General features: G+C 44.4%; 1 protein-coding gene across 2 annotated transcripts in view; it reads right to left on the bottom strand.

Annotated features, from left to right (window-relative positions):
* Positions 1 to 23,782, bottom strand: part of CSMD2 (CUB and Sushi multiple domains 2) — a 647,961-nt gene that overhangs the window by 272,591 nt on the left and 351,588 nt on the right. Inside the window, exons 11-12 of one of the 2 annotated variants that reach the window (XM_055391224.2) lie at positions 5,654 to 5,757; positions 1,845 to 1,957 (exon numbers count right to left, since the gene is read on the bottom strand). The exons of the other annotated variant lie outside the window; for it this stretch is intronic. Of the exons in view, the coding sequence (XP_055247199.1) occupies positions 1,845 to 1,957; positions 5,654 to 5,757 (217 nt within the window). The remainder of the gene's footprint in view (positions 1 to 1,844; positions 1,958 to 5,653; positions 5,758 to 23,782) is intronic. 2 annotated transcript variants of the gene reach the window in all.

The following is a 23,782-nucleotide window of genomic DNA, read 5'->3' as shown; positions in this document are numbered from 1 at the left end:
TCTGTTGTTCTGTCTTCCCTAGACACATGGCCTCCTATTCTTAAAAAATCTCAGTATAGCTGTCATCTTTACCCCAGGAGACATCATTGTATGACATTGTTAGTGTAGTATGGGCTAGCCTCCTGTTACGGGGTGAACTGTGTTCCCCAAAAAGACGTGCTGAAGTTCTGACTTCTGGTACTTATAAATGTGATCTTATTTGGAAACAGAGTTGCTGCAAATGTAATCAAGTTAAGATGGAGCCATACTGGAGTAGGGAGGGCCCTTAGTCTAATATGCTGGTGTTCTTATAAGAAGAGGACAGAGAGACACACAGGAAGGTTGTGTGATGACAAAGGCAGAGATTGGAGTGATGCAGCTACAGCCAAGGAACAGCAAGGACTCACAGCCACCACCAGAAGTAGGGAGAAGCAGGGGAGGATTCTACCCATAGTGGGGGCATGGCCCTGCTGAGCCTTGATGTCAGACTTCCAGGCTCCAGAATGTGAGAGAATAAATGTCCATTGTGTGAAGCCAGCCAGCCCAAGAACACGAATACACCTCCTGTGTACCTGTACCCAGTTTCGAAACAGAGTACAGGTCCTGGAGCAGGAGGAACCTATGGTACACTGGGGGTATGCGGTGTGAGCCACACTGAAGGGACACCTTCTCCCCGCTCCCTGGGCCCCTGCCTCCCTAGTAGCCACCTAGTCATTTTGAGGACTTTAGGCTCACTTTTATGACAAAGCGCTTTCCTGATCCCCTTTCAGATGTTTCTGAAAAGATGTCTGCTCCCTTCTCTGTGCTCCCACTGGCACTGTCCAGGCAGCTCTTTTGCATGCCACTTTGTTTGCTTTCCCCTCCATCTTGCCACTAGAGCACAAGTCAGTTGAGACGATGCCTAGACTTGATGTGTCTGTCCCCCTTGTGCTGGTCTAGCGTCTAGTACCTAAGAGGGGCTTAACAGTAACTTGTGGATGGCTTCTCCTTCCATCTTTGTAGGGACTGGCGTTAGCTGTTATTGGCCAAAGGGGGTTTGGAAGTGCTCAGAAGGGTGATGTTGAGGGTATCTCCTGGGCCCCAGGGTTTGCAGTTCCCTTAATGCCTATTCTAAGCAAGAGATGAAGACTCTTGTCTGCATCTTTCTCAGGCCACCAACAGTGGTGTTTATCTGTTCCTAGCCCTATGCACAGAGTCACTCATTCATCACATGCAACCAAATAGGGTGTCTTGGGAAGCTATTGTCCTCTCTAAAGATTTTAAAAATAAGTGAGGCCTCTTAAAAGTCTCCATGAACCAGGTATGAATCGGGGATGGAACTGAGGTGTGCATCTGATGCTGGGTGCCTAGCATTTTAAGTGTTTTATCCCAGATAATCCTCAAAACAACCAGAAGGCCCTCAGAACAAAGAGGTGGCTGGGGCTCAGAGAAGTGGAATAACGTGCCTAAGGGGGAGGAAGCTAGTGCAGGGGAGAACCAGGATCCCGTGGCCGGGCATGGTGGCTCACGCCTGTAACCCCAGCACGTTGGGAGGCTGAGGCAGGTGGGTCATTTGAGGTCAGGAGTTCGAGATCAGCTTGGCCAACATGGTGAGACCCCGTCTCTACTAAAAATACAAAAATTAGCCAGGCATGTTGGTGTGCGCCTGTAGTCCCAGCTACTCGGGAGGCTGAGGCAGGAGAATCACTTGAACCTGGGAGGCGGAGGCTGTAGTGAGCCAAGATCGTGCCATGGCACTCCAGCCTGGGCAACAGAGTGAGACTCCGTCTCAAAAAAAAAAAAAAAAAAAAAATCTAACTGCAAATCCAGACCCCAAGTCTCTGACTCCCAGGACACAGTTCATCTGGCTTGCCAAAAGCAGTTACCTTCATAAGAAGCCTTGAATCCCAGGGAACTGCCACTGCCATCAGTCTGGAAGAGGAGCCACATTTGATGATTGGTGCTGACAATGAGATCCGGGACCGATGTACCTGTCAGGCTGGCAGGAGAGAGATATTTAGAGGTGTGCTCTCCACCATGACACCCGAATAGAATGATTGCCTGACCAATGATATTTAAAGGACTATCCAGGATCCAGGCCCGCTCGGGCAAATTCTGGGCCCCACTGTGTTTCTGACATTGGAGCCCAGCAGCATGCTCTCCCTGTGCTGGGAAGACTCATCCTGTCTTCCCCTTGGCTGTGGGTAGAATCTCATGGGTTGAATCTCAACGTTGACTCTCTAGCCCTGACCCTTGGGCTCACAAGGGAGATCTGTGTCCTTACTTGATCAGGGGACAGGGATAGTTGGAGCCAAATCCAATCAAGGGGGTGTCTACATTCTTGCAACTTTTGATCTCTTGTGTGACCTGTATCGTAGAAAAGACCGCCCCCACCCCCACCTCCTTGCTGTCTGTATGTGGGTTTCCCCTCACAGAAACCCATTTCTCCAGTTGGAACCCAAGCCATTCTTTCAATGAGACATCTCCTTCCATTCCAGGATAAGGAACAAGGCTTACAGTATAGTCATTATCTGAGGGCCACATTCTTATTGAAGAAGAGGGTTTAAGCATGGGTGTGGGGGCGGTGGGGGATTCAATTCAGAATCCCAACCCCAAGCACCTATCCATGTAAGATACTGCGCTTATCAATTTCCTACCCATTATCTCATTTAATGGCCCTGTTGCCAGGAAGGTAGGGGTTGTCAGCCCATAGTACAGATGAGAATATGGAAGTGCAGAATGGGCAGTGGCTTTCCCAAGGTCAACCTGATACAGTGGCAGAGCCAGGGGTCCCCTGTGCAGGCTGGGATTTCCAGAAGAAATCCAACCTCATTCTTTTGTTGAGATCAGACAAATTACCAGCACAGATGGAGGCAGGGGGTTGTGGAGTGGGCAACTGAACTAATGAGTCCTAATCTCTGCTTCACCCAGGGTCTCAGAGCTTGGGAGGCTGTCGAGTCAGCTGCAGAGAGGTCATCACACCATGGGGGATATGGAAGTGGAGCTGGGATAGAGCACATGGGATCCAACAGCCTGGCCTGTGTGACATCCCTGAGCCTGGGCTCTGACAAGCTGAGTAAGGATTGTGGCCAGGCCAGTGCTGGCTCCTGACTCTGGGGTGCTGATGAGCAAGGGAAAAGGCTGGGACCCCTGCTTTTCCTCTGTTTGACCCAATTACAGCACCAGGCTCTGAGTCCACCATTCATTTGCTGTGGGACCTTGGGCAAGTGGTTGAGCCTCTCTGGGCTTTTTCACTCTATGTTAAATGAGGGGATTGTATGGTATGATCCTCAATAGCCTTTTCAAAAGTTCTGCTATTCTAAGGTTCTCTCTATGTCAAGGCACATTGGGATTGTGGGAGGAAAGAGAGCTAGGATCCTAGTCTCTTGGGCACAAAGAGCTGAGGCACCATATGGGTCAGTAAACTAGGGCAGAAAATGAGTGATGGGGATGCACCAAGTGAGAGGGAGAGGTAAGTGTGATGGTGAATTTTATGTGTCAACTTGACTAGGCCACAGGGTACCCAGCTATTTGGTCAAACATTATTCTGGGTGTTTCTGTGAGAGTGTGTTTGAATGAGATGAACACTGAAATCGACAGACTGAGTAAAGTAGATTGCCCTCTCCAAGGTGGGTGGAACTCATCCAATCAGTTGAAGGGCCAAACAGAACAAAAAGATGGACCCTCCCCTGAATAAGAGAATTCCTCCTGTCCAATTGGCTTTAAACTGAGACATCAGCTTATTTCTGGCTTTTGAACTTGAACTGTAACATCAGCTCTTCCTGGATCTTGAACCTACTGGCATTTGGACTGCAACTCCATTATTGACTATCCTGGGTTTCTAGCTTCTTAACTCACCTGGAAGATCTTGGGACCTGTCAGTCTCCCAAAATCACATGAGACAATTCTTTACAACAAATTATCTATCTATTTGTTATTTGTCTGTCTATCTATCTATCTATGTATCTATCTAATCTATCTATCTATCATCTATCATCTATCAATCATCTATCATCTATTTATCATCTATCTGTGTATCATCTATCATCTATCAATCAATCATCTATCATCTATTTAATTATCTATCTATCTATCTATCTATCTATCTATCTATCTACCTATCATCTATCTATCTATCTCTATCTCCTATTGTTCTGTTTCTCTGGAGAACCCTCACTAATACAGTTAATTAGGCATGGGGGAGAATGCCCTGTGGGCTCACATTCCATTCCTTTGTCTGGAGAAATCCCAAGTCCCAGCCATGTCACCTGATTCAGTGGGTACCATTGGATAAGATGAGTCATGTAACTGCCTGTATAGCATCATCTCCAGGTAGGTGTAGGGAAGTTGTGAAACACACACAGAAAAGAACAGCCTCAGGACAAGCCAGCTGTTACTAAATGGCCATTTCTCATTCAGCATTAGAACCAGAAGGAAATATCCTGGAGCTAGCCTTGCTGGGAAGGAGTGTGGCATGGGACATTGTCCTTGGCTGAAATCAAAAGACATGAACTTGAGTGCTGGTTCTGCTATCAACCTTCTCTGAAACCTTTGGGCCTCATCTCCCCATCTGTTAAAAGACAATAATAACACCAGGGCTTAAGCGAGATAATTGATGCAAAAGTTTCCATCCCAGTGCCTGGGAGCATGGTAGGTGTTTAATGTTGGTGACACTCCACCTCCTTCCTGGAAGGGAGATGGACGTGGTCAGGGTGTTTGTCTCTGAAGCTAAGCCACATGTCCTGAGCAGAAGCATTTCCTGACTTTTTTTTTCTTTTTCTAGACAGGATCTCACTCTGTCACCCAGGCTAGAGTGTAGTGGCTATGCTCTCAGCTCACTGCAGCCTCAACCTCCCAGGCTCAAGCTATCCTCCTGCCTCAGCCTCCTGAGTAGCTGGGACTATACAGGTGTGCACCACCACATCCAGCTAATTTTTGTATTTTTTGTAGAGATGGGTTTTCACCATGTTGCCCAGGCTGGTTTCGACCTCCTGAGCTCAAGCAATCTGTCCGCCTTGGCCTCCCGAAGTGCTGGGATTACATCAGTACACCACCACGCTTGGCCTTTTTCCTGGTTTTCAAGTCAGGCTATTGGTGGTGGGCAAAAGAGAAGCTAAATGGCCCCCAAGAGCACAGACTCAACATAGTAGAATCCCAGGACAGCTTGATATGCTCTCCCTTGTCTGGAACATGTCATACTGGTCTTTTTTGGCTCAGGAAGTGTGGCCACTATGTCTATATGGTCCTGATTCTCTGAAACCATCCATTTCCCAGGGAGCTCTGAGCATGCAGAAAGGTTAGCAACTCATTTCCATTATTTCTGTCTGAGGTCAGGCTGCCATGGCTGGATGTGGCCTGGAGTAAAAACTGTCAGGGTGGCAGAATCAAGGTCTGCATAGAAGCAGCCAGCCAGTGGAAGGCTCCAGGTTCATCCACAAAACCTCGATCTCCCCTGCCCCCTGACAGACTGCTCATTCTGTTCACATTTCATATGAATTCAGTGAGAAGGTGCCCAGTGCTCTTTTCCCCTTGGTCAGAGTAGAGAGGTGGAAGGATTATTGCTGAAACTAGGAACATTGCAGGATACTGTCTTTGTTGTAGTATGGTCTAGGGACCAGGCAGGACTCCACAAACTCCACCCCACCAACCGCAGCCACCGTCCCACCTTCCAAACAACATGCCCCACTGCACTTACATGTAGAGAACTGTCTTCTGGTCCCCATCCTGACCACCATCACCGACCGTCAGGGTGTCATAGCCCCTCTCCAAATCAAACTCCTCAAAGGCGAGCTTGATCACCTGGGGAGGGAACACAGGGTTAGGAGCAGGCAGGGGCTGTGAGGAAGCCTTCCAAAGCCTTGAGGGGAGGAAGGATTTTCTGTGTTATGTCCCAATGCTCAGAGTCACTGGTGACACCATCCTAAACAAACTGACCATTTCTGTCCCACTTTAATGAGTGTGAACTATTTCTCTCCGGGCCATGCAGTCTCCAGGGCCCCCTGATGTTTCTGAAGATGTTCATGGCACATCTGGCCAATTCTGGTGGCTGTCACAGCAACCGGGCACATCTGGCCGACAGCGAGATGATTAGACTCTTTCTTCATGCCTTAATGCACAGAAATCCCCATGGGCTTGTTGGCAATTTTTCAGGCCACATGTGGAATCTCAGCTCTCTTGCCCCCAGGGACCTGCAGAAGTTTCTCTCGTCTTCTCCTCTAACTGCTTTTCTCCATCCTTTTTATTTGTTGAATAAATGAATGTTCTCAGAAAGAGATTTCAACAAGATTCCTCCCTCTTGTTTTAATCCTGCCTTCCACAAATATTTACTAAGCACTCCCCATATGCCAGGCTGGGCGGTGGGTTTCCACAGTGAGCACGACATGGTCCCTGCCCTCGCTAAGAAGGGGAGATAGAAATGCAAACTGATAACCACAGCGCTGGGGTGGGATGGATGCTACAGGGGGCTGTGGGAGCGAAGAGGAGCCTATGGCTCACCCAGCTGGAGTCAGGGGCAGGTGCTACTGGAGATGGGGGTGTCTGAGGAAATTCTGAAGGCTACTGATGACCCCATCAGGCCAAAGGGGGATGCTTGGAGAGGGAGGGAGGGGGATGCTCTGGGAAGGAGTCAGGTGCACAGGGCCTGAGCTATGGCAGAGATGGAACATTCCAGAAGAAATTATTCAGTGTCTGTTGCTAGCAGATCTACAAACTGAACATACCTGCTAGCTGCCTGGCTCTCGGGGATAATGTGACTGGGCCTTCAGTGCAAGAAGGTGACTTGGGAAGGTCTGGAATTTGAAAAGTTTCCCTGGAGTTTGGTTCAAAAGGTCTCATACCTCTACCCTCCAAAATTAGAATTTATGCCAGGGGAGGAGCAGTAGAGTTTTAAATAGTGGGTGACAGGGACGCATAGGTGTTTGAGAAAATGTCAGTGTGGCAGTATGTGTGGAACTCATTGGCAGGAGTGAGGCTGGTGGTGAGGATGGTTGCAGGCTTTTGTGGTAGTGCAGGTGAATGATGGAAGAGTAGCAGTGTGGACGGAGAAGAGGGAGGGTCCTAGTGATATTTAGGGCTTTGCGACAGGATGCATGTGGTGCTGAGGGGAGGGAAAGATCCAGGATAAGTTGCAGGTTTCTGGCTTGTGCAATTGTTTGGGTGGGGGATGGTGCCATTCATAAGGACAGGACACACATAGGCACCCACTCCTGATGTCTAATCTGTATCTCTTTTTGTCTGTTTCAGTCTGGTTTCAATCTGATGATGATCTTCATTCCCCCAACAGGGAGACTGAAGTTGCTCCTTTGCTTTCTGTTCTACTACTCAAGGAGTATATAATTTCCGTGGATATTTTTTCCTAGTTGTGGCTGACACCTTCTGCAGGTTTCCTCCATCCAAATCAAACAGTTCAGCACCCACATCCTGCCAGGGACCCTGCAAAGCCTTACGCCAAGGTGCTTTCTCAGGTATCCCAGAGGCAAACTGACACTGCCCTCATTCATAAGCCTGGGTAGTGTCTATGCAGGGCCCCTCTGCAGTGGCCTGAGAGTCACAGAAAGATGCATCTCTGGATAATAGTATCTGTGAGCATGTCAGTGGGTCTACAGATAGACACAGAAGAGGAAGGAAGTGATTGCTTTTGACTGGGAGAAAGGTTAAAGGAGGCTTCTTGGAGGAAATGAAACTGAGCCTGAGTTTGGAAGATGAACTAGAGTTCAACCAATGGATATGGAAGGGAAAGCAACCCAGGCAGAGGGAAGGGCAGCGGTGTGGAACAGGATGACTTGTCCAGAGAGGTCTAACTACTGAGTAGTTGTTTAAGTGAGGAGGTGGTGGAGGGTGGCGATAGGAGAGAAATAGGAGCAGTCAGATTATGAGAGGCTGCCGGTAATGTTAAGAATTTTGGGCTTTGTCCTAAAGTCAACAGGGAGTTATGGAAGGATTGGCAGTAAAGGCATGACATGAGATTTTTGTTCTAGGAGCAGGAGCATTGAGGGAGAGTTGAAAGCCCGGAGTCCAATTCGCAGCAAGGTCTAGGTGAGGTGGGATGTGGCCCTGTAGCAAGGTCTAGGTGAGGTAGGATGTGAGCCTGTAGCAAGGTCTAGGTGAGGCGGGATGTGGACCTGTAGCAAGGTCTAGATGAAGTGGGATGTGGGCCTGTAGCAATGTCTAGGTGAGGCAGGGTGTGGACCTATAGCAAGGTCTAGGTGAGGCGGGATGTGGACCTGGAGCAAGGTCAAGGTGAGGCGGGATGTGAGCCTGTAGCAAGGTCTAGGTGAGGTGGGATGTGGACCTGTAGCAAGGTCTAGGTGAAGTGGGATGTGGGCCTGCAGCAAGGTCTAGGTGAGGCGGGGTGTGAGCCTGTAGCAATCAGTGTTTGGAGCAAGTTATTAAAGAGGAGATGGGATTCGTCAATAGTGAGTGGAGATTCCTGGCCCTTCTGGGTTTCCTATCCAGAATGTTCCCTGTTGGCTAATGGCATCATCATGGGATCATATCCTCAGGCTGAGATCTCCCACCCATCTCTCACACTCCACACTCCTGCTTTACAGAACATTTCCTGGAGTCTCATTTCCTAGCATGAAACACAAGAAGGGCATCTCTGCACCTGCTCCCTGCTGACTGCCCTCCACTGCACAGCCTGTGTGGCCACTTGAAGTCCTGGGCATTCACACCAGGGCAGCCTGTTCATGACCCTGACTTATGCAGGCTCTTCCTGCTCCCTGTCACTGCCCTAGCATATTTCTTCTCATCCGTGAGCCTGACTTGTCTCAGTTCTCTCTGACTAACCTTGACAAGGGGAGCAGCCCCTGCTCAGCCCCTTCCTCTCGTCTGTTTTAGCACTTACCTGCTGGACTGTGACGGGTCTGTTTACTTATTCCTCCACTACACCATGAACTCCTGGAGGGCAGGGGTCAGGCCTCACTGCCTCTGTACCAGTTCCTGTCAGTGGGCCAGGCCCGTGCCAGGGGCTGACAAAATGTAGACTGGGAGAACAATTTCCAAACCTTTCCTGCTTCTCTAGCATGGATGGATTGCTAGGCTCTCAGACCCCTCACAGTGGTTACCATCTAGAACAAAAGTTGGCAAACTTTTTCTGTAAAGGGACAGATAGTAAATATTTCCCCCTTTGTGTGTCATGTGATCTGTGTCACAGATATTCAGCTCTATTGATGTAGCATGAACATAGCCATACACAACGTGTACATGAATGGGTGTGGCTGTGTTCCAACAAAACTTTATTTACAAAACAAGCAAAGAGCTGTATTTGGCCTGTAGGCTATAGTTTGCTGATCCCTGGTCTAGGAGATTCTTCAAGACAATCATAGTCTTTGATCATCTTCTCTTATGCGATTTCATCACTCCAAGAGCTGAGACCTACAATGTGCTCAATTCTGTTCTGAACACTTTACACATATCAACTCACGAGAAATGCAGCACTGTTGTGGGAAGTCAGGGACACTGAATGGAGGGACCAGCTGGAGCTGTGGCAGAGGAGCATAAACTGTGAAGATTTCATTTTAATATGGACATATATCAGTTCCCAAATAATACTTTTATAATTTCTTATGCCTGTCTTTACTTCAATCTCTGAATGTAAATTGTGAAGATTTCATTTTAATATGGACATTTATCAGTTCCCAAAATTAATACTTTTATAATTTCTTATGCCTGTCTTTACTTTAATCTCTTAATCCTGTTATCTTTGTAAGCTGAGAGTATACATCACCTCAGGACCACTATTGTGTTAACTGTACAAACTGATTGTAAAACATGAGTGTTTGAACAATATGAAATCAGTGCACCTTGAAAAAGAAAAGAATAACAGCAATTTTCATGGAACAAGGGAAGACAACCATAAGGTCTGACTGCCTGCAGGGTTGGGCAGAATAGAGCCATATTTTTCTTGTTGCAGAGAGCCTACAAATGGATGTGCAAGTAGGGAAGATATTGCTAAATTCTTTTCCTAACAAGGAATATTAATAATTAAGACCCAGGGAAAGGAATGCATTCCTGGGGGGAGGTCTATAAACGGCCGCTCTGGGAGTGTCTGTCTTATGTGGTTGAGATAAGGACTGAAATAAGCCCTGGTCTCCTGCAGTACCCTCAGGCTTATTAGGGTGGGGAAAAAAACCCACCCTGGTAAATCTGAGGTCAGACCGGTTCTCTGCTCTCGAAACCTGTTTTCTGTTGTTTAAGATGTTTATCAAGACAATACCTGCACAGCTGAACATAGACCCTTATCAGTAGTTCTGAATTTGTCCTTGTCCTGTTTCCTCAGAAGCATGTGATCTTTGTTCTCCTTTTTGCCCTTTGAAGCATGTGATCCTGTGACCTACTCCCTGTTCTTGCACCCCCTCCCCTTTTGAAATCCTTAATAAAACTTGCTGGCTTTAAGGTTCAGGTGGACAGCACGGTCCTACTGTTATGTGATGTCATCCCTGGAGGCCCAGCTGTAAAATTCCTCTCTTTGTACTCTTTCTCTTTATTTCTCAGCCAGCTGACACTTATGGAAAATAGAAAGAATCGATGTTGAAATATTAGGGGCAGGTTCCCCCAATACAGCACAATAGCTATTTTGAGTACCTCCATTTCACAAATGGGACAGGCTAGGCACAGAATTTAGGCAACTTGCCTGGGGTCATACAGGCAAGTGGTAGAGCTGGGACTCCCACCAGGCAGGCAGTCAGAGGCCAGGCTCTTTGTCACTCTGCTCTACTGCCTCATGGTGTTCCAACAAGGTTACAGGCCCACGAGGTAGGAAGCATGACTTAAGCCTCTGTTTTCTCTCACACTTTCCTTGAGTTCTTTTTTCTGGGTCCCAGCAGGGGGTCAGGAAACAGCTGCTGCATATAAAACACCACAAGGCAGGTAGTGTCTTCTGCTGGAGGAAGGGCCTGGGTTCTGCAGGGACTGAGGGGTCCGGCTGCATATTCTCACCATATCAGCCCCTTCCAGCCAGCCCTGGGGCAGAGGACACTGCTCACCCAGCCACCTCCAAAAAGGGAGTGTATGATTATTACGCCTATAATGGGAAAATATTGCTTTGAAGGCCAGAACCCAGAGCTATAAAATGATTCACATCACTGGTTAGAGCTGCCATTGATGTGAACCACATTTCAGAGTGCCGACCCTGATGCAGGAGCTAATTACACAAGAAGACTGTTCAACATACACAATGCTGCAGTTTCAGGACGAGCCTCTAGTGCACAATGTACTAGCACTCTCTTTTTTTCTTTTCTTTTTTTCCTTCTCTGCTTTGGCCTTTGTTTAAAGACAGGCTCCTATAATGACTCATTAACTAACATGCAGATCAATCAAGCTCACAAAGCGCCTTTCGGAGGCAGGAGAAATGGCAGCACATGAAACAGGCATGATCAAAGAGGCACATTTGTATACAGCTCAGACACCCAATTTAAACCCATTAGATAAATGAATAAACAAACCCATCATCTAGGACATAATTACTGAGCACCTGCCATGTGCCAAGCCCAGAGCTAGCTGCTTCCCATAAGTTATCTTGCTTGCCTGACAATTTAGAGCAGAATCTAAATGCCCAGGACATGGTGCTGATGGTGAGTGCTGGAGGAGTGCAAAGAGGAGAGAGATGGAAGGGGGTCCATAGAGGAGGTGGGTCTGGGCCTGGCGGGATGGAGAAGGGTGTGTGTGGGCTCAGCCCAGGCTACACTGTGAGCAGTGAAGGGCCAAGGAGAGTGGGACAGGAAGAAGAGCCTGGCTGAGTCTGCAGGGGATTTTACCCACAGCCAGAGCAGGCAGTCTGGACTTCATGGTCAAGTCGATGGGAAGCTATAATTCAGTGTGAAGGGAGGATTGGAGGCAGAGAGACCAGTGGGAGGCTGATGCAGGGTCCAAGCGCATGACGAGAAACTAGGGGGTGTCACAGCCACCTTGTCCTGAGAATCATGGGGGATGGAGTGGGACCCTGGAGGACACCCACTGGAGGCCCTGGAGAACATTCTCCCCTTGCCACGTGCTGTCCAGGATCAGCCAAAAGACAGGACTCCGGGTGCTGCCAGCCTGTGCCCAAAGCCTGCACAAGGCTGCAGAGGATCTGCCAGCTCAGGGCAGTCTTCTGGGAAGCTAGAGTCCCGGGAGATGTAGACTGAGGCTGTTTTGTTTAAGGACTGCTTTGCTACAACACTCTCCTAACTGGGCTGTCTGTCTCTGCAGCCCATCCTTCACTCTGTACCAAATGCTCTTAGCGCCTCCCTATCTCCTACAGCAGGGGTTGGAAAACTAGCTCTCAGACCAAATCTGTCCTATAGCCTATTTTTATATGTGGACCTGTGGCCTTTGGAGTTAAGAATGATTTTTTACACTTTCAATGAGTGAAAAAACAAAACCTACAACATAGAAGAATATGCAACAGAGACCTTACATGGACTTTAAAGCCTAAAATATTTATTGTCTAGCTCTTTACAGAAGAAGTTTGCTGATGGCTTCCCTAGAGCAATGGTTTTCAAACTGGGCTCCCAGGTACCCCAGGGTTCCACAAAGGTACTCCAGGGCCAACCCACAAGGGTGGAAGAGGAGCCAGAGGAGGGAAGCCTCTGCTTAAACCAAAACAGCTCCATTTTGATCTAGTTCATAATTTGGGATGCTGTGAACACCATGGATAGTGGGTTACTTAATGTCCCTTCCTCCATTTATTTCTCCCTAACAGAACCCCAACTTTATTGGGAGTGTGGCAATGTATGTATCTTGCCAATCTCAGAGCTAAAGATGTCTATGTGACAGAGCTCTGGGCAATGAAACATGGGTTGAGGAGTCCTCAGACCATTTCCTCATCTTTCTCCTTGCTTTTCCTGGAATACAGATGTGAGGACAGAGAGGGAGCAGCCTTCTTGTGATCATGAGGATGAGAGTCATATGAAAAGCAGCAGAGGGAAAAATACAAGGAGCATGTGACCTGGAGGGAACCACCAAGCCAGCCCTGGACTTTCTGCCTCTGGACTTTTGGTATGTGGAGAAAATAAACGGTGTGTTCTTTAAGCGTCTGCAGAGGAATTTTCTGCACCTCCCAGTCAATTATGACCTAATGGCTACAGGTTCTGAAGACAGGTGTTTGTCACCGCAGAAGAGTTTGCCAACTCTTGAAACTGCAGGAAAGAGTTCAGCATCTTGGCTTGGAAAGTGTGGGCTTTGCAAGGCCTGCCCCTGCCACTTCCTGGTTAGCTAGAGGCCCTGCCACAATGCTGTGCTCCAGCCTTACCTCCCATATTTCTCCTCAGAGCATTTCTTTGAGCTCCTGAGGGCTGACCTTGGCCCACCCAGCCTCAGTTTACAATGTTGCTGCCAGTGTAACTATTAGCTCCATGAAAGGAAGGGAACTCACTTTTCCTGGGCACAGCTTGAACATGATTCCCTCCAGGGTCTTGCTGAGGCCCTAGGGAAGAGCTAGAGAATTAACTCCTGGGGTGAGGAGGAGGGGAGGCCAGTGGGAAGGCTGAAGACCTGAACTCCCAGGAGTTCAAGGACAGAGGCCTCCAGCAGGGACTAAGAAGGGTAGAGGTTCTGGAACTTTGGTCACTACCTGAGGTTTCATTTTGGTGGTTCTGAGAGCAGTAAGTCCTTTGACTCATTCACTTATGGATTGACTGATTCATTTATTCACTGATTCATTCAACAGTTACACACCTGCCAAGTGCCGGGCTTTGGAGGGGCATTGGCAGGCAAGATAACATGGCTGCTGCCAATAGAGACCTCTAAGTTTCTAGAAAGCTTCACAGAAGACCCTGAGTACATAGACTACAATACAGTGGGATGAGGGCTCAAACCAGGGAAGCATGGATGGGAGACAGGAGGAGCACAAAATCCTGGCTAGCAAGGGGGCAGGGTTTGTCTTCAGCAACAGAGAAGGTGTGTGGGGATACCACACGGCCACAGCCAGATCTGGGGGAGCGGAAATGCCAGCACATGATTTCGAGATAGCTGTAAAAGGGAAAGGAATGAGGCTTTGGACTTGAGGAGGCTATTAAAGGGTCCCCCAGATGTGAGGAGGGGCTGTGGAGGCACACGGCAAACCTCTGATCGCAGGCGTCTTGCACAGGGCCTGGCACAGAGAGGGTGTGAGTAAATGTTTGCTGAATGAATAAGTGAGTGAACAAATGGGCCAACGAGTACGTCCCTGACATTTGCACTAGCTGCCGATCACCTGCCTGGAAAATTAATTCTCAGTTCTTCAGGTCTACGAAGGAAAGAGTGACAGTGATAATCCCCAAGGAGTGAATAATCAAAACGCTGTTATCTTTGCTTTGAAGTTCATATAATGAGCTTTCCTTTCCCTCTTCCTTCCATGCCTCCTCCCTCTCCCTCCCATCCTCACTCTCAATCTCTCTCCTGTCTCGCTTTTCATTCTTTTCTAGCAAAGGTGGATTAACTATCCTGATCAAATCAAGTGAGGCTCATGTGCAAATTGGATCAAATGTTTTGTGTTCATACTGAGAAGCTGCAAAAGAAAGACAGATGTGTGTAGGTAGGGGGCATCAAGGCAGGTCTGGGTTTCAGTCCTGTCTACATCTTTGTTTTTCCATGAGGCTGAGCTGAAGGGACCTAACAGGAGGAGGCCCTGGAGGAAGAAGGCCTGAATCTCAAGCCTCTGGGATGGGCAGAACCATCCCAGAGGAGCTCCTCCTTCAACAGTCACTCACATGTTCAAATATCGCTGAGCTGCTTCTCTATGCCCAGCACTGTGCTAACTGTGGAAGAAATAAACAAAGTGCTATTCCTGCTTTCAGGATGCTCACGAGCTATGGGGAAAATAGATTCTAAATGCAAGAAAACAAAAAGTGCTGTAGGAACAGGAAGGAGCAACACATGATGAAGTTAGGAAGGCTTCTCAGAAGAGGGGTTGTTTGGACTGTCTCTCAAAGGGGGATAGGAATTTGCCTGGAGGAGAAGGGAAGGCACACTGGGACCAGATGTGCCCAGACAGGTCTTAAAGGGCCAGGTGTGTCTGTGAACCTGAGTTCAGTGTGGCTGAAGCTGGGGCTGCCCAAAGGGAGAGATGGGGCAGAGAGACCACTGTGTGCTTTGCTGGAAGAAGGAATTGCATTGTTGACAGACGTTTAGCTGGTCAGAACCACCAGGGTTGTCTTTAAAAATAAGTTCTGGTACCTACCCTAGACCCACTGAATCAGATCTTTGGGGAAAAGAGCTTGGGAATCTGTGGTTTTAAAGTGTCTCCAAGGCATTTCTGAGGAAATTTGGGAAAAATTATTGTAGGCAGATGTTAATTAATGTTAGATTAATATTACAAGGACTGAGATAACCCAAATGCCCAAGGTGAGGTCAACATTGCCCGAGGACATCCCAGTCGAAGGGAGGGCATGGAGGCTGCATGTGGAGTAGGCCTGCATCACTTGCTCTGAGCCTTCTTTCCTCTGTTCCTTGAATCTATGAAGTTTCCAGGAGGATGCACTGGGGTGTTTTTATTTCCCTTACTCCTAGTTTATTGAGTACAGACATATCCTTAACTTGCCTCTCCAATAAGACTGTAAGTTCTTCCTGTTCCCACAGTGCAGAGGGACACAGCCCATAGATGCTCAGTTAATGCTGGTGTCTTGATGTAGGTTCTTAGCCATTCCCACACCACAGCATCCCTGCTTCTCTCTTTGGGCCTTCTCATTGCCCTTGGAGGGCCCCAGTCCCTGTGACATTCCTAGCTCCTTGCCAAGCCCAGGTAGCAGAGGTCCTACAAGGGAGATGGAATTACAGGAAGGATCCTCCTGTGTAGGTGCCGGGGATGCATCATAATCATTCCATGACTATGAGGACAGCAAGGGGACACATGTCCCTCTTACACTCCCACAAGCAAACCTTTCAGCCCCTTCTAACAACAGCATCTTTCTCCCCCTGCTCCTCGCAAAGGGAGCCCTGCATTCTCAATCCCGTGGCCCTCTCACTCCAGAATCTCCCTTCTGTCACCATCCCTCTTCTCCTGTACCTTCACTCTCTCCCTCTGTGCATATTTTTTCCTAAGCCTACTAACATACTCCAGTTCCAATATTTTAAACACATGCCCCAAAGTAACCCCAAACTTTCTCTCTATCTTATGTTCCTTGTAGGCTACTGCCCGTCCTGGCCTCCACAGCCTCACCTCCCATCCATTTGCTTCCCACCCTACTGCTGTCTGTTGCTGCCCCTAGAGCTTCACTGCAAAGTCTTCTTCCAAGGCCAAAGCCAATGGTCTCCTTCAAGCACTTTTCCAGCAAGACATTTGTCATCGTTGCCATGATCAGACATGCCCTAGTTGGAAACTCTTCCTGTGTTTGCATCACGATTCTCCTCCCGCCTCTCAGATTGCTCCTTCTCTGTTCTTTCACTGGATTTTGCTCTTTCTCCTGTCACGATGGTATTCTCAGATCCATTCTGAATTTTCTTATTCTCTTCAGTCTTTCCAAGAAATGTTGTCCATTCCTTAAGCTTCTATTCTCACCCACGTGCTGAGATAACACCCAAACCTCTCTCTTAAACTCAGATTTACCCAGAGTTTCCATCCAGTATATCCAAATGACATTGAATGAACACAGACATTCCAAATGCACTGTTTCTCTCCTGATCCCTGCAAAGCATGTTCCTCCATCTGTATTTCCTTTTTAACTCTACCACTGGACCAAGCCAGAAAGCACTAAGTCATCATTCATCTGTTCATGGAATAAATATAGGCCGAGTACCTACTATGTGCCTGGAACCACGTTGGTCACTTGGGATACAATATTGAATAAGACCTCTCTTCCTCCCTGAGCTCCCACATCCAATCAGCTACCAAGTCCCACGCTATCGCCTAAATCTCTCTCATCTGTTTTCCCCTCCACATTTCCAAAGCCTTGGTGGATGTCCCCATTTTTCCTACTTAGGTAACTGCTTCATCCTCCTAACTGGTCTTTCTCCTTCCAGTATCCACCTCTAAACTTCTCCATTGCTGCTAGAGTAATTTTCCAAAAACTCAGATCTTCCTGCTATTGCTTTAGTTCAGGAGATAGAGTGATCCTCGTCCTTCCAGGCTCATCCCACTGAGGTGAAGCCCAGCCCCTTTAATCTACTCTGAGATCTTGTTCCATCCAGCAGCACAGCCCAGCTATGTAAGTGCATGGGCTTTGGAGCTAGAAAGACGGGGTTTAAATCCCAGTTCTGCCACTTACTGGCTCTGTGCTTCAGCTGTTTCCTAACCTTTAACCTTTCCATGATTCAGTTTCTTTATCTACAAAATAGGTATATTAAAATAAAATTCATTGTCCTATTACGAGAATGAAATAAAATCATTCATATAGACAGCTTAGCTTAGAGCTTGTAATGGGACAGGCATACAATAAGAGCTATTATTGTTGTTAACAACAGCCTAACACTGCTAGCCTTAGCAATCTGTGTTTTGAGATAAAACCCAAACTTCTGGGCCAAGCATGTGGGCTCACCATGATCTGAATCCTGCTTACCTTTCTGTCCTTACCTGCATCCAGGCATGTTGAATTACTTCCAGTTCTAAGGGGCTGTTCCAAACCTCAGTGCCTTTGCACATGTGTCCTCCCTGAGATACTGATTTCCAAGCCTACTCATCCTTCAAGACCCTGTTGACATGTCACTTCCTTTGTGAAAACTTCCCTTATCTCCCAGTTAGCAGCTCTTCCCTGAGTTTTCCCATAGCGCTCTGGACATGCCTCCATCAGGACTTATCTGCACTCTTTTTTTTTTTTTCAGACCTGTTCTTCACTCTTACGTGCACACTCCTCAAGGGCAGAGGCCATATCTACATCAATGAATGAATGAATGCTCATCTCATAAAACATACTGTGAGCTTAGAGACTATGCTTTTTGCTGAAGGAGATGTCTGAAGGTGAGTGGATAGGCAGTCCTTGGACACACCTGTATCTCACCTGTAGGCCAGTTCCATGAACAGGGTTAGGAACACAGCATCCATTGTCCTTGCTGTTTCCCAGAAGACAACTTCTATTCCTCAGTCTTAGACTTTGAGTTTCCACACTTAGACCCTCCTTGTTGCATTGTATGTTCCCTGGGTCTCCTCCCATCTGGATCAGGATAGGGTTCTCTTCAGCCTTTCTGGGCTCCCTCAGCCCTACCTGAAGCCCACCAAGGCCCCACAGAGATACTAGAAACATTGCTCTGCACACTCTAAGCGGTGCTCTGCAGAGGCGCTATCTTTAGAAACTCAGGCTGGTGGGATCTCTTGCAAGGCATGTAGGGGAGTGACCATATGGAGGTCACCGGTCTCCACACACTGACCAAGGCTAGGCCTTCTGGGGGTGAATCTAATTGTTTCTTAGAAAATCCTCAGACTTTACTTAGACTTCCCCCGACACCTCACCTTCAGGTTCAAAAGAAAATAGAGATAAGGATTGTAACAGTGCCCAAGGAAGAGCCCTCTAGTCAACAACTTAATATGATTTCATGGTATTAAGTCCTTCTGGCCTAGCCTCCATCCTCACCCCATGTGGCTGAAGTGTCCTTTCCCATTAACTAGGTACATCATGAAATAATTTAATTAAATGTGAATCTTTCTTTGTAAAATGTTGTGCAGAGGAAATCTGCTTCCAGTATTCCCAGCACTGTGGTTCCAGGCACCCGGACCAAACAATTTTAAAGTGTTAGGTAAAATTTTAAAAGGACAAAAAAAAAATAAAAATAAAAAAAAGCAGCTTTTTCCAAGTTAGTGTTAAGGATTGAATTATAATATATCCCCCTGAATTCATATGTTGAATCCCCAATGTGAATATATTTGAAGATGGGGCTTCTAGGGAAGTAATTAAGGTTAAATAAGGTCATAAGGATGGGGCTGTAATCCGATGGTAGTGGTGTCCTTATGGGAAGGGGAGGAGGCATCAAAGAGCACTCTCTTGGTGTGTGCACAGAGGAAAAGCCATGTGAGGACACAGTGAGAAGGTGGCCATTTACGAGCCAGGATGAGAGCCCTCATCAGAAACCGAATTTAGTTGCACTTTGATCATGGACTTCTAGCCTCCAGAATGGTGAGAAAATAAATGTCTGTTGTCTAAGCTATCTAGTGGGCAGTATTTTGTTACAGTAGCCTGAGTAGACTACATTAGTGTAATAAGGAATACTCAACACAGTGAATGGAGGAATCTAAAATGTGATTCAGAACATGAAGACGGCTTTGGTCTTGAGTACCTTTTAAAAATTCGGTCAATATAGCTTCACTTTTCAGCAACTCATAGAAAAGAGGGAACAGGAGACAAAATTCAGGGCCCAGAACAATGGCGACTGTAATATGATACTTCTGAAAGAGTTGGGTTAGTTAAATCCACACCCATAGTGTGAGGGTGAATTAGAAATGAGCCTATCTTCCTTCTCCCCTGTCACTACCACCCTCTGGGAGGATCTGGAGGCTGACTGTTTATCTTAGACCTTGACACTGAGTAGACAAGAAAAATGTTTCCACTGAGAATTCACAACCATAAGTCAGTTTTCACATGGGTTTGCAGCCTTCATATTACTTGGGTGGTTTGAAACCTCCATATTGAGAATTTTGTGTGGAGAGGTTTCTGGCTGGTAATGCCCCCAGCACTAGGCAGAAGCAGATGCAAACCCTCTCTGGAAGAAACCACCATCCACCCAGGTCTCAAAGAATTACCAGAGAGAAAATTTACCCTTCTAACCACATAGTCAAACAATATAAAACAAAGAAGGAAACATGGTTCTGAGTGCAAGAGGTGAGAAAAAACACAATCAAATTTGCAAAAACTTCAGATATTGACACTAACAGACACAAAATATAAAATAAGTATGTTTAATTATTGAAAGAATTCAAGAATGATCTAAACATAAGAGTATGGAGCAAGAGTTTATAAAATATGACAATATGACTAAGAACGTTTGAAAAAGAATCAAATAGGGCTTCATAAAGTGCAAACTATATTTGAAATTAAAATAAATCTTCAGTGAATGGATTTAACAGAGGCTGGACACAGCTGAACAGAGAATTAATGAACAGAATGAAAGAGAGAAAGTATGAGAGAGGTTAAGAAATACTGATGATGGAGTGAGAAAGATGAACATATCTTGTCAGGCTTCTAGAAGAAGAAAAAAGAAGCACTTGAAAAGATAATGGGTAAACATTTTCCCAAGCTGATGAAAGATACAATCCATAGATTCAAGAAACTTAATTAAACAGGATGAATACAAAAAATATTCACACCTAGACACATAAGGGTGAAACTACATAACATTAAAGAACAAGAAAAGACAGTAAGAGCAGCCAGAAGGATGCTATACAAAGCAATGACAATAAACTGACAGCAACAGTGAAACCCAGAAGACACCAGAACAATATTTCCATGTGCAGAGAGAATGGAACTATCAACTGATAATCAAATGTCCAGTGAATACTAGCGTTCTTTCAAGAACAAGGGTAAGCAGACATTTTAAGACAAAGAAAAAACTACACATTAGGTTCTATGCTTACAGACTGGGTGACAGGATCCATACCCCAACCTCAGCATCATGCAATATACCCATGTAACAAACCTGCACATGTACCCCCTGAATCTAAAATAAAAATTGAAATTGTTTTTTAAAAAGACAAACAAGAACTAATAGAGTTTATCATCGACAAGAAAATAAATTTTAAAGCATGTATTTGCACTGAAAGATATTCCAAAGAGAAGGACTGATATACAAGAAGGAGTGGTAAACAAATAAGTGGTCAATATATGAGTAAATCTAAGTAGACAGTGGCTTTATTAAACAATAACAATAATAACTTGAGAAAAAATTAAGGTAACATAATATACACACACCATAGAGTATGAATTGGAAGGAATGATTAAAGTCATAGTGTCCCAAGATCCTTGGCTTTTCAGGAAGAACACAAAATTATTGTTTAATGCTAGGCTTTAATAAGTAGGCATATTGCTATTTCTAGAGTATTTTAGGACAAATTTCAAAGAATAGAAATGATTGTATAATTCACAAGGTCTAAATTCTTTAGTTAAAAGACAAATGGACAGAGGGGATTTTTGAAAATCCAGCTATACACAAAACACATATAAAGCACAAGGAAGTCGAAAAGTTAACAGTAAGAGAATAGAAAATATTTATTAGACAAAGACCAAGAGAAAACTGATGCAATGGATGGAGGGAAAAAGCCTTTAAGGTTAAAAACATTACTACAGATAAAGAGAGTTACTACATAACTATTTTTGAAACAGTTCAATTTACCAGGAAGATATATAATTCTGAGTTTCAACTTTGATGCTCTAATAACACAGTCTCAAAATACATGAAGCAAAAATTGACAGAACTTTAAAGAATAATAGGCAAATCCACCATCATAATGGAAGATTTTAATATTCCTCCCTCTGCCGTTGATTGATGAAGAAGACAAGAAAAATCAATGAAGATATAAAAGAGACAAACACAATTAACAAACTTAATGTAATGGACATATTAGAAAACAAAAACTGCAAAATGCAGGGCTTTTTTCAAGCCTACACAGAATCTATGTGAAAAATGACCATTTCTGGTCCTAAAAGCACAAATTTCAAATGATTCAAATACAGATCAATGTTCCCTGACCACAAGATTTAGAAACAGTAGGAAAGAGACAGTTAGAAAAATCCTTTGAAAATTAAAAAATACTTGTAAATAGTTCATGCTTAAAAGATGAAACAATAATGTAAATTAAAAAATATTCAGAACTAAACTATAACAGAAAATAAATAACTGTAAAAACCTGTAGGAATGTAGCCAAAGTAGTCCTCAGAGGGAAATTTGTAGCCTTTGATGCTTAAATCAGATTGAAAAATAATGAACAAAGCATCAAAATTAAGATGCTAGAAAAAGAACAACAGAATAAACTCAAGTGCATTAGAAGGAAGAAAGTAATAAAGATGAGAGCAGAAACTGATAAATTAGCAGATAAATATATTAAAAGGAATAGTAAGAAAACAAAAATTCATTTTCTGGAAAGACTAACAAATGTTAAACCACTGCCAATACCAATTAAAAAATGATACATATTAGAAATGAAAAAGGGAATTGAAACACAACAATGGCAGGTATCATAACTATAGTAAGAGATAGTATGTATAACTTTATATCCAATAAATTTTAATATTTACTAAAATGGAGTCAAGAAAAAAAAAAACAGATGACCCAAATAATTCTCTAGCCATTACATGTATTAAGTCTATAGTCTAAAATCTTCAAACAAAGGAGACACCACACCCAGATAGTTTTGCTGAAAAATTCTACCAAACTTTCAAGGCAAAAGTTATGCCAATCTTCCACTAATAACCCCGAAGGATAGAAAGAGAGGAAATACTCTTCAAATCATTTTCTGAGGCTAGCAATATATTGACACAAAAATTGGCAAAGGCAATATGAAAAAACAAATAAGAGGCCAAGCTCACTAACAAAATAGAAACAAATTACTAAACAAAATCAAATATAGGCATGTATAAAAATGACAATACTAAATGACCAAGTTATGTTAAACTTAAGAATGCAAGGTTGGTTTGACATGAGAAAAGGCAATATTTGCTATACTAAGAGAATAAAGGAGAAAATTATATGATTGTATCAATAGATATAGGAAGATGCTTCATAAAATTCAATAACCATTCTTGATAAAAGCTCTTAGCAAACTACGATTAGGAAGTAAATTCCCTAATTCTAATAAAAGGAGTATCTACAAATGAAAAATAAGCTTCAGCAAACATCATACTTGATGATGTTTGATGGTGAAGAAATAAAAACATTCTATTAAATATCAAACAATAACCATAGGGGTCACCATCATAATAATGATTTGATGTTATACTGGGAGGTTCCAACCAGAACTCTGAGGCAAGAAAATAAAAAAGAAAAGGTATAAGAAATGGAAAGTAGAAACAAAACCATCATTTTTTTGCAGATGATGACTATCCATGTAGAAAAGCCCAAAGAATTCAGATACATTTTTACAAGATAGTTGCTAATATAAAAATCAAAGTACAAAATCAATTGCATTTCTAAACACCAGCAAGAAACAAGTAGAATGTGCAATTTTAAAAGATTTGATTTATAATAGCAACAATAAATATAAGATATTTAGGAGTAAATATATTAAGAAATACATAAGATCTGTAATGGAAAAAATTATACAAGTTTATTGCAAGCCATTAAAGAAACCCTAAACAAATAGAGAGATATACCATACTCATGAACTGGAAGACTCAGTATCAAAAAGATATCAGTTCTTCTCCAATTAATCTGTAGTTTTGATAAAATTAAAATAAAGATTCCAACAGGTTATTTTGTGGATCTTGGCAACATACTTGTAAAATTTATAAGAGAGAACAAAGGGCACAGGAAAAAAAAAAACTAAACAGGAAATAAACATGAAAAAATGTATGTAGAAGTACAAACTACATACAATAACTTAGATAAATCTTAGGAACACAATTTTGAGTGAGGTTGATTAAGAATACATACATGATTACATTTATATGAAGTTCAAATGTTAGCATACTAAGCAATGTATTTTTAGGGATACACACTTAAGTGCTAAGTATAAAGAAAAGCAAAGGAATAATAAACACACAAGTGAGGTAATGGTTACCTCTGAGGGTGTAGGGAATGAAACAGGATTGGTGAGGAACCTGCATCACTAAGGTAACGATTTTCTTTTCCCCTTAAGCTGAACAATGGCTGCAGAGGTGTTTGTTGTATTGGTGTTCTTTATATTTTGCTTATATTTTATAATCTGCTTTTTATCCACTCGATATTAATAAAAAAAAAAGTAAAAGAACTGTCTGCAGAGAATCTACCACCAGTAAGTTCTGGGTTTGAA

This window comes from Gorilla gorilla, chromosome 1, assembly GCF_029281585.2.
Source record: "Gorilla gorilla gorilla isolate KB3781 chromosome 1, NHGRI_mGorGor1-v2.1_pri, whole genome shotgun sequence".
Lineage (NCBI taxonomy): Eukaryota > Metazoa > Chordata > Mammalia > Primates > Hominidae > Gorilla > Gorilla gorilla.
This window is presented reverse-complemented; position numbering and strand designations above follow the sequence as displayed.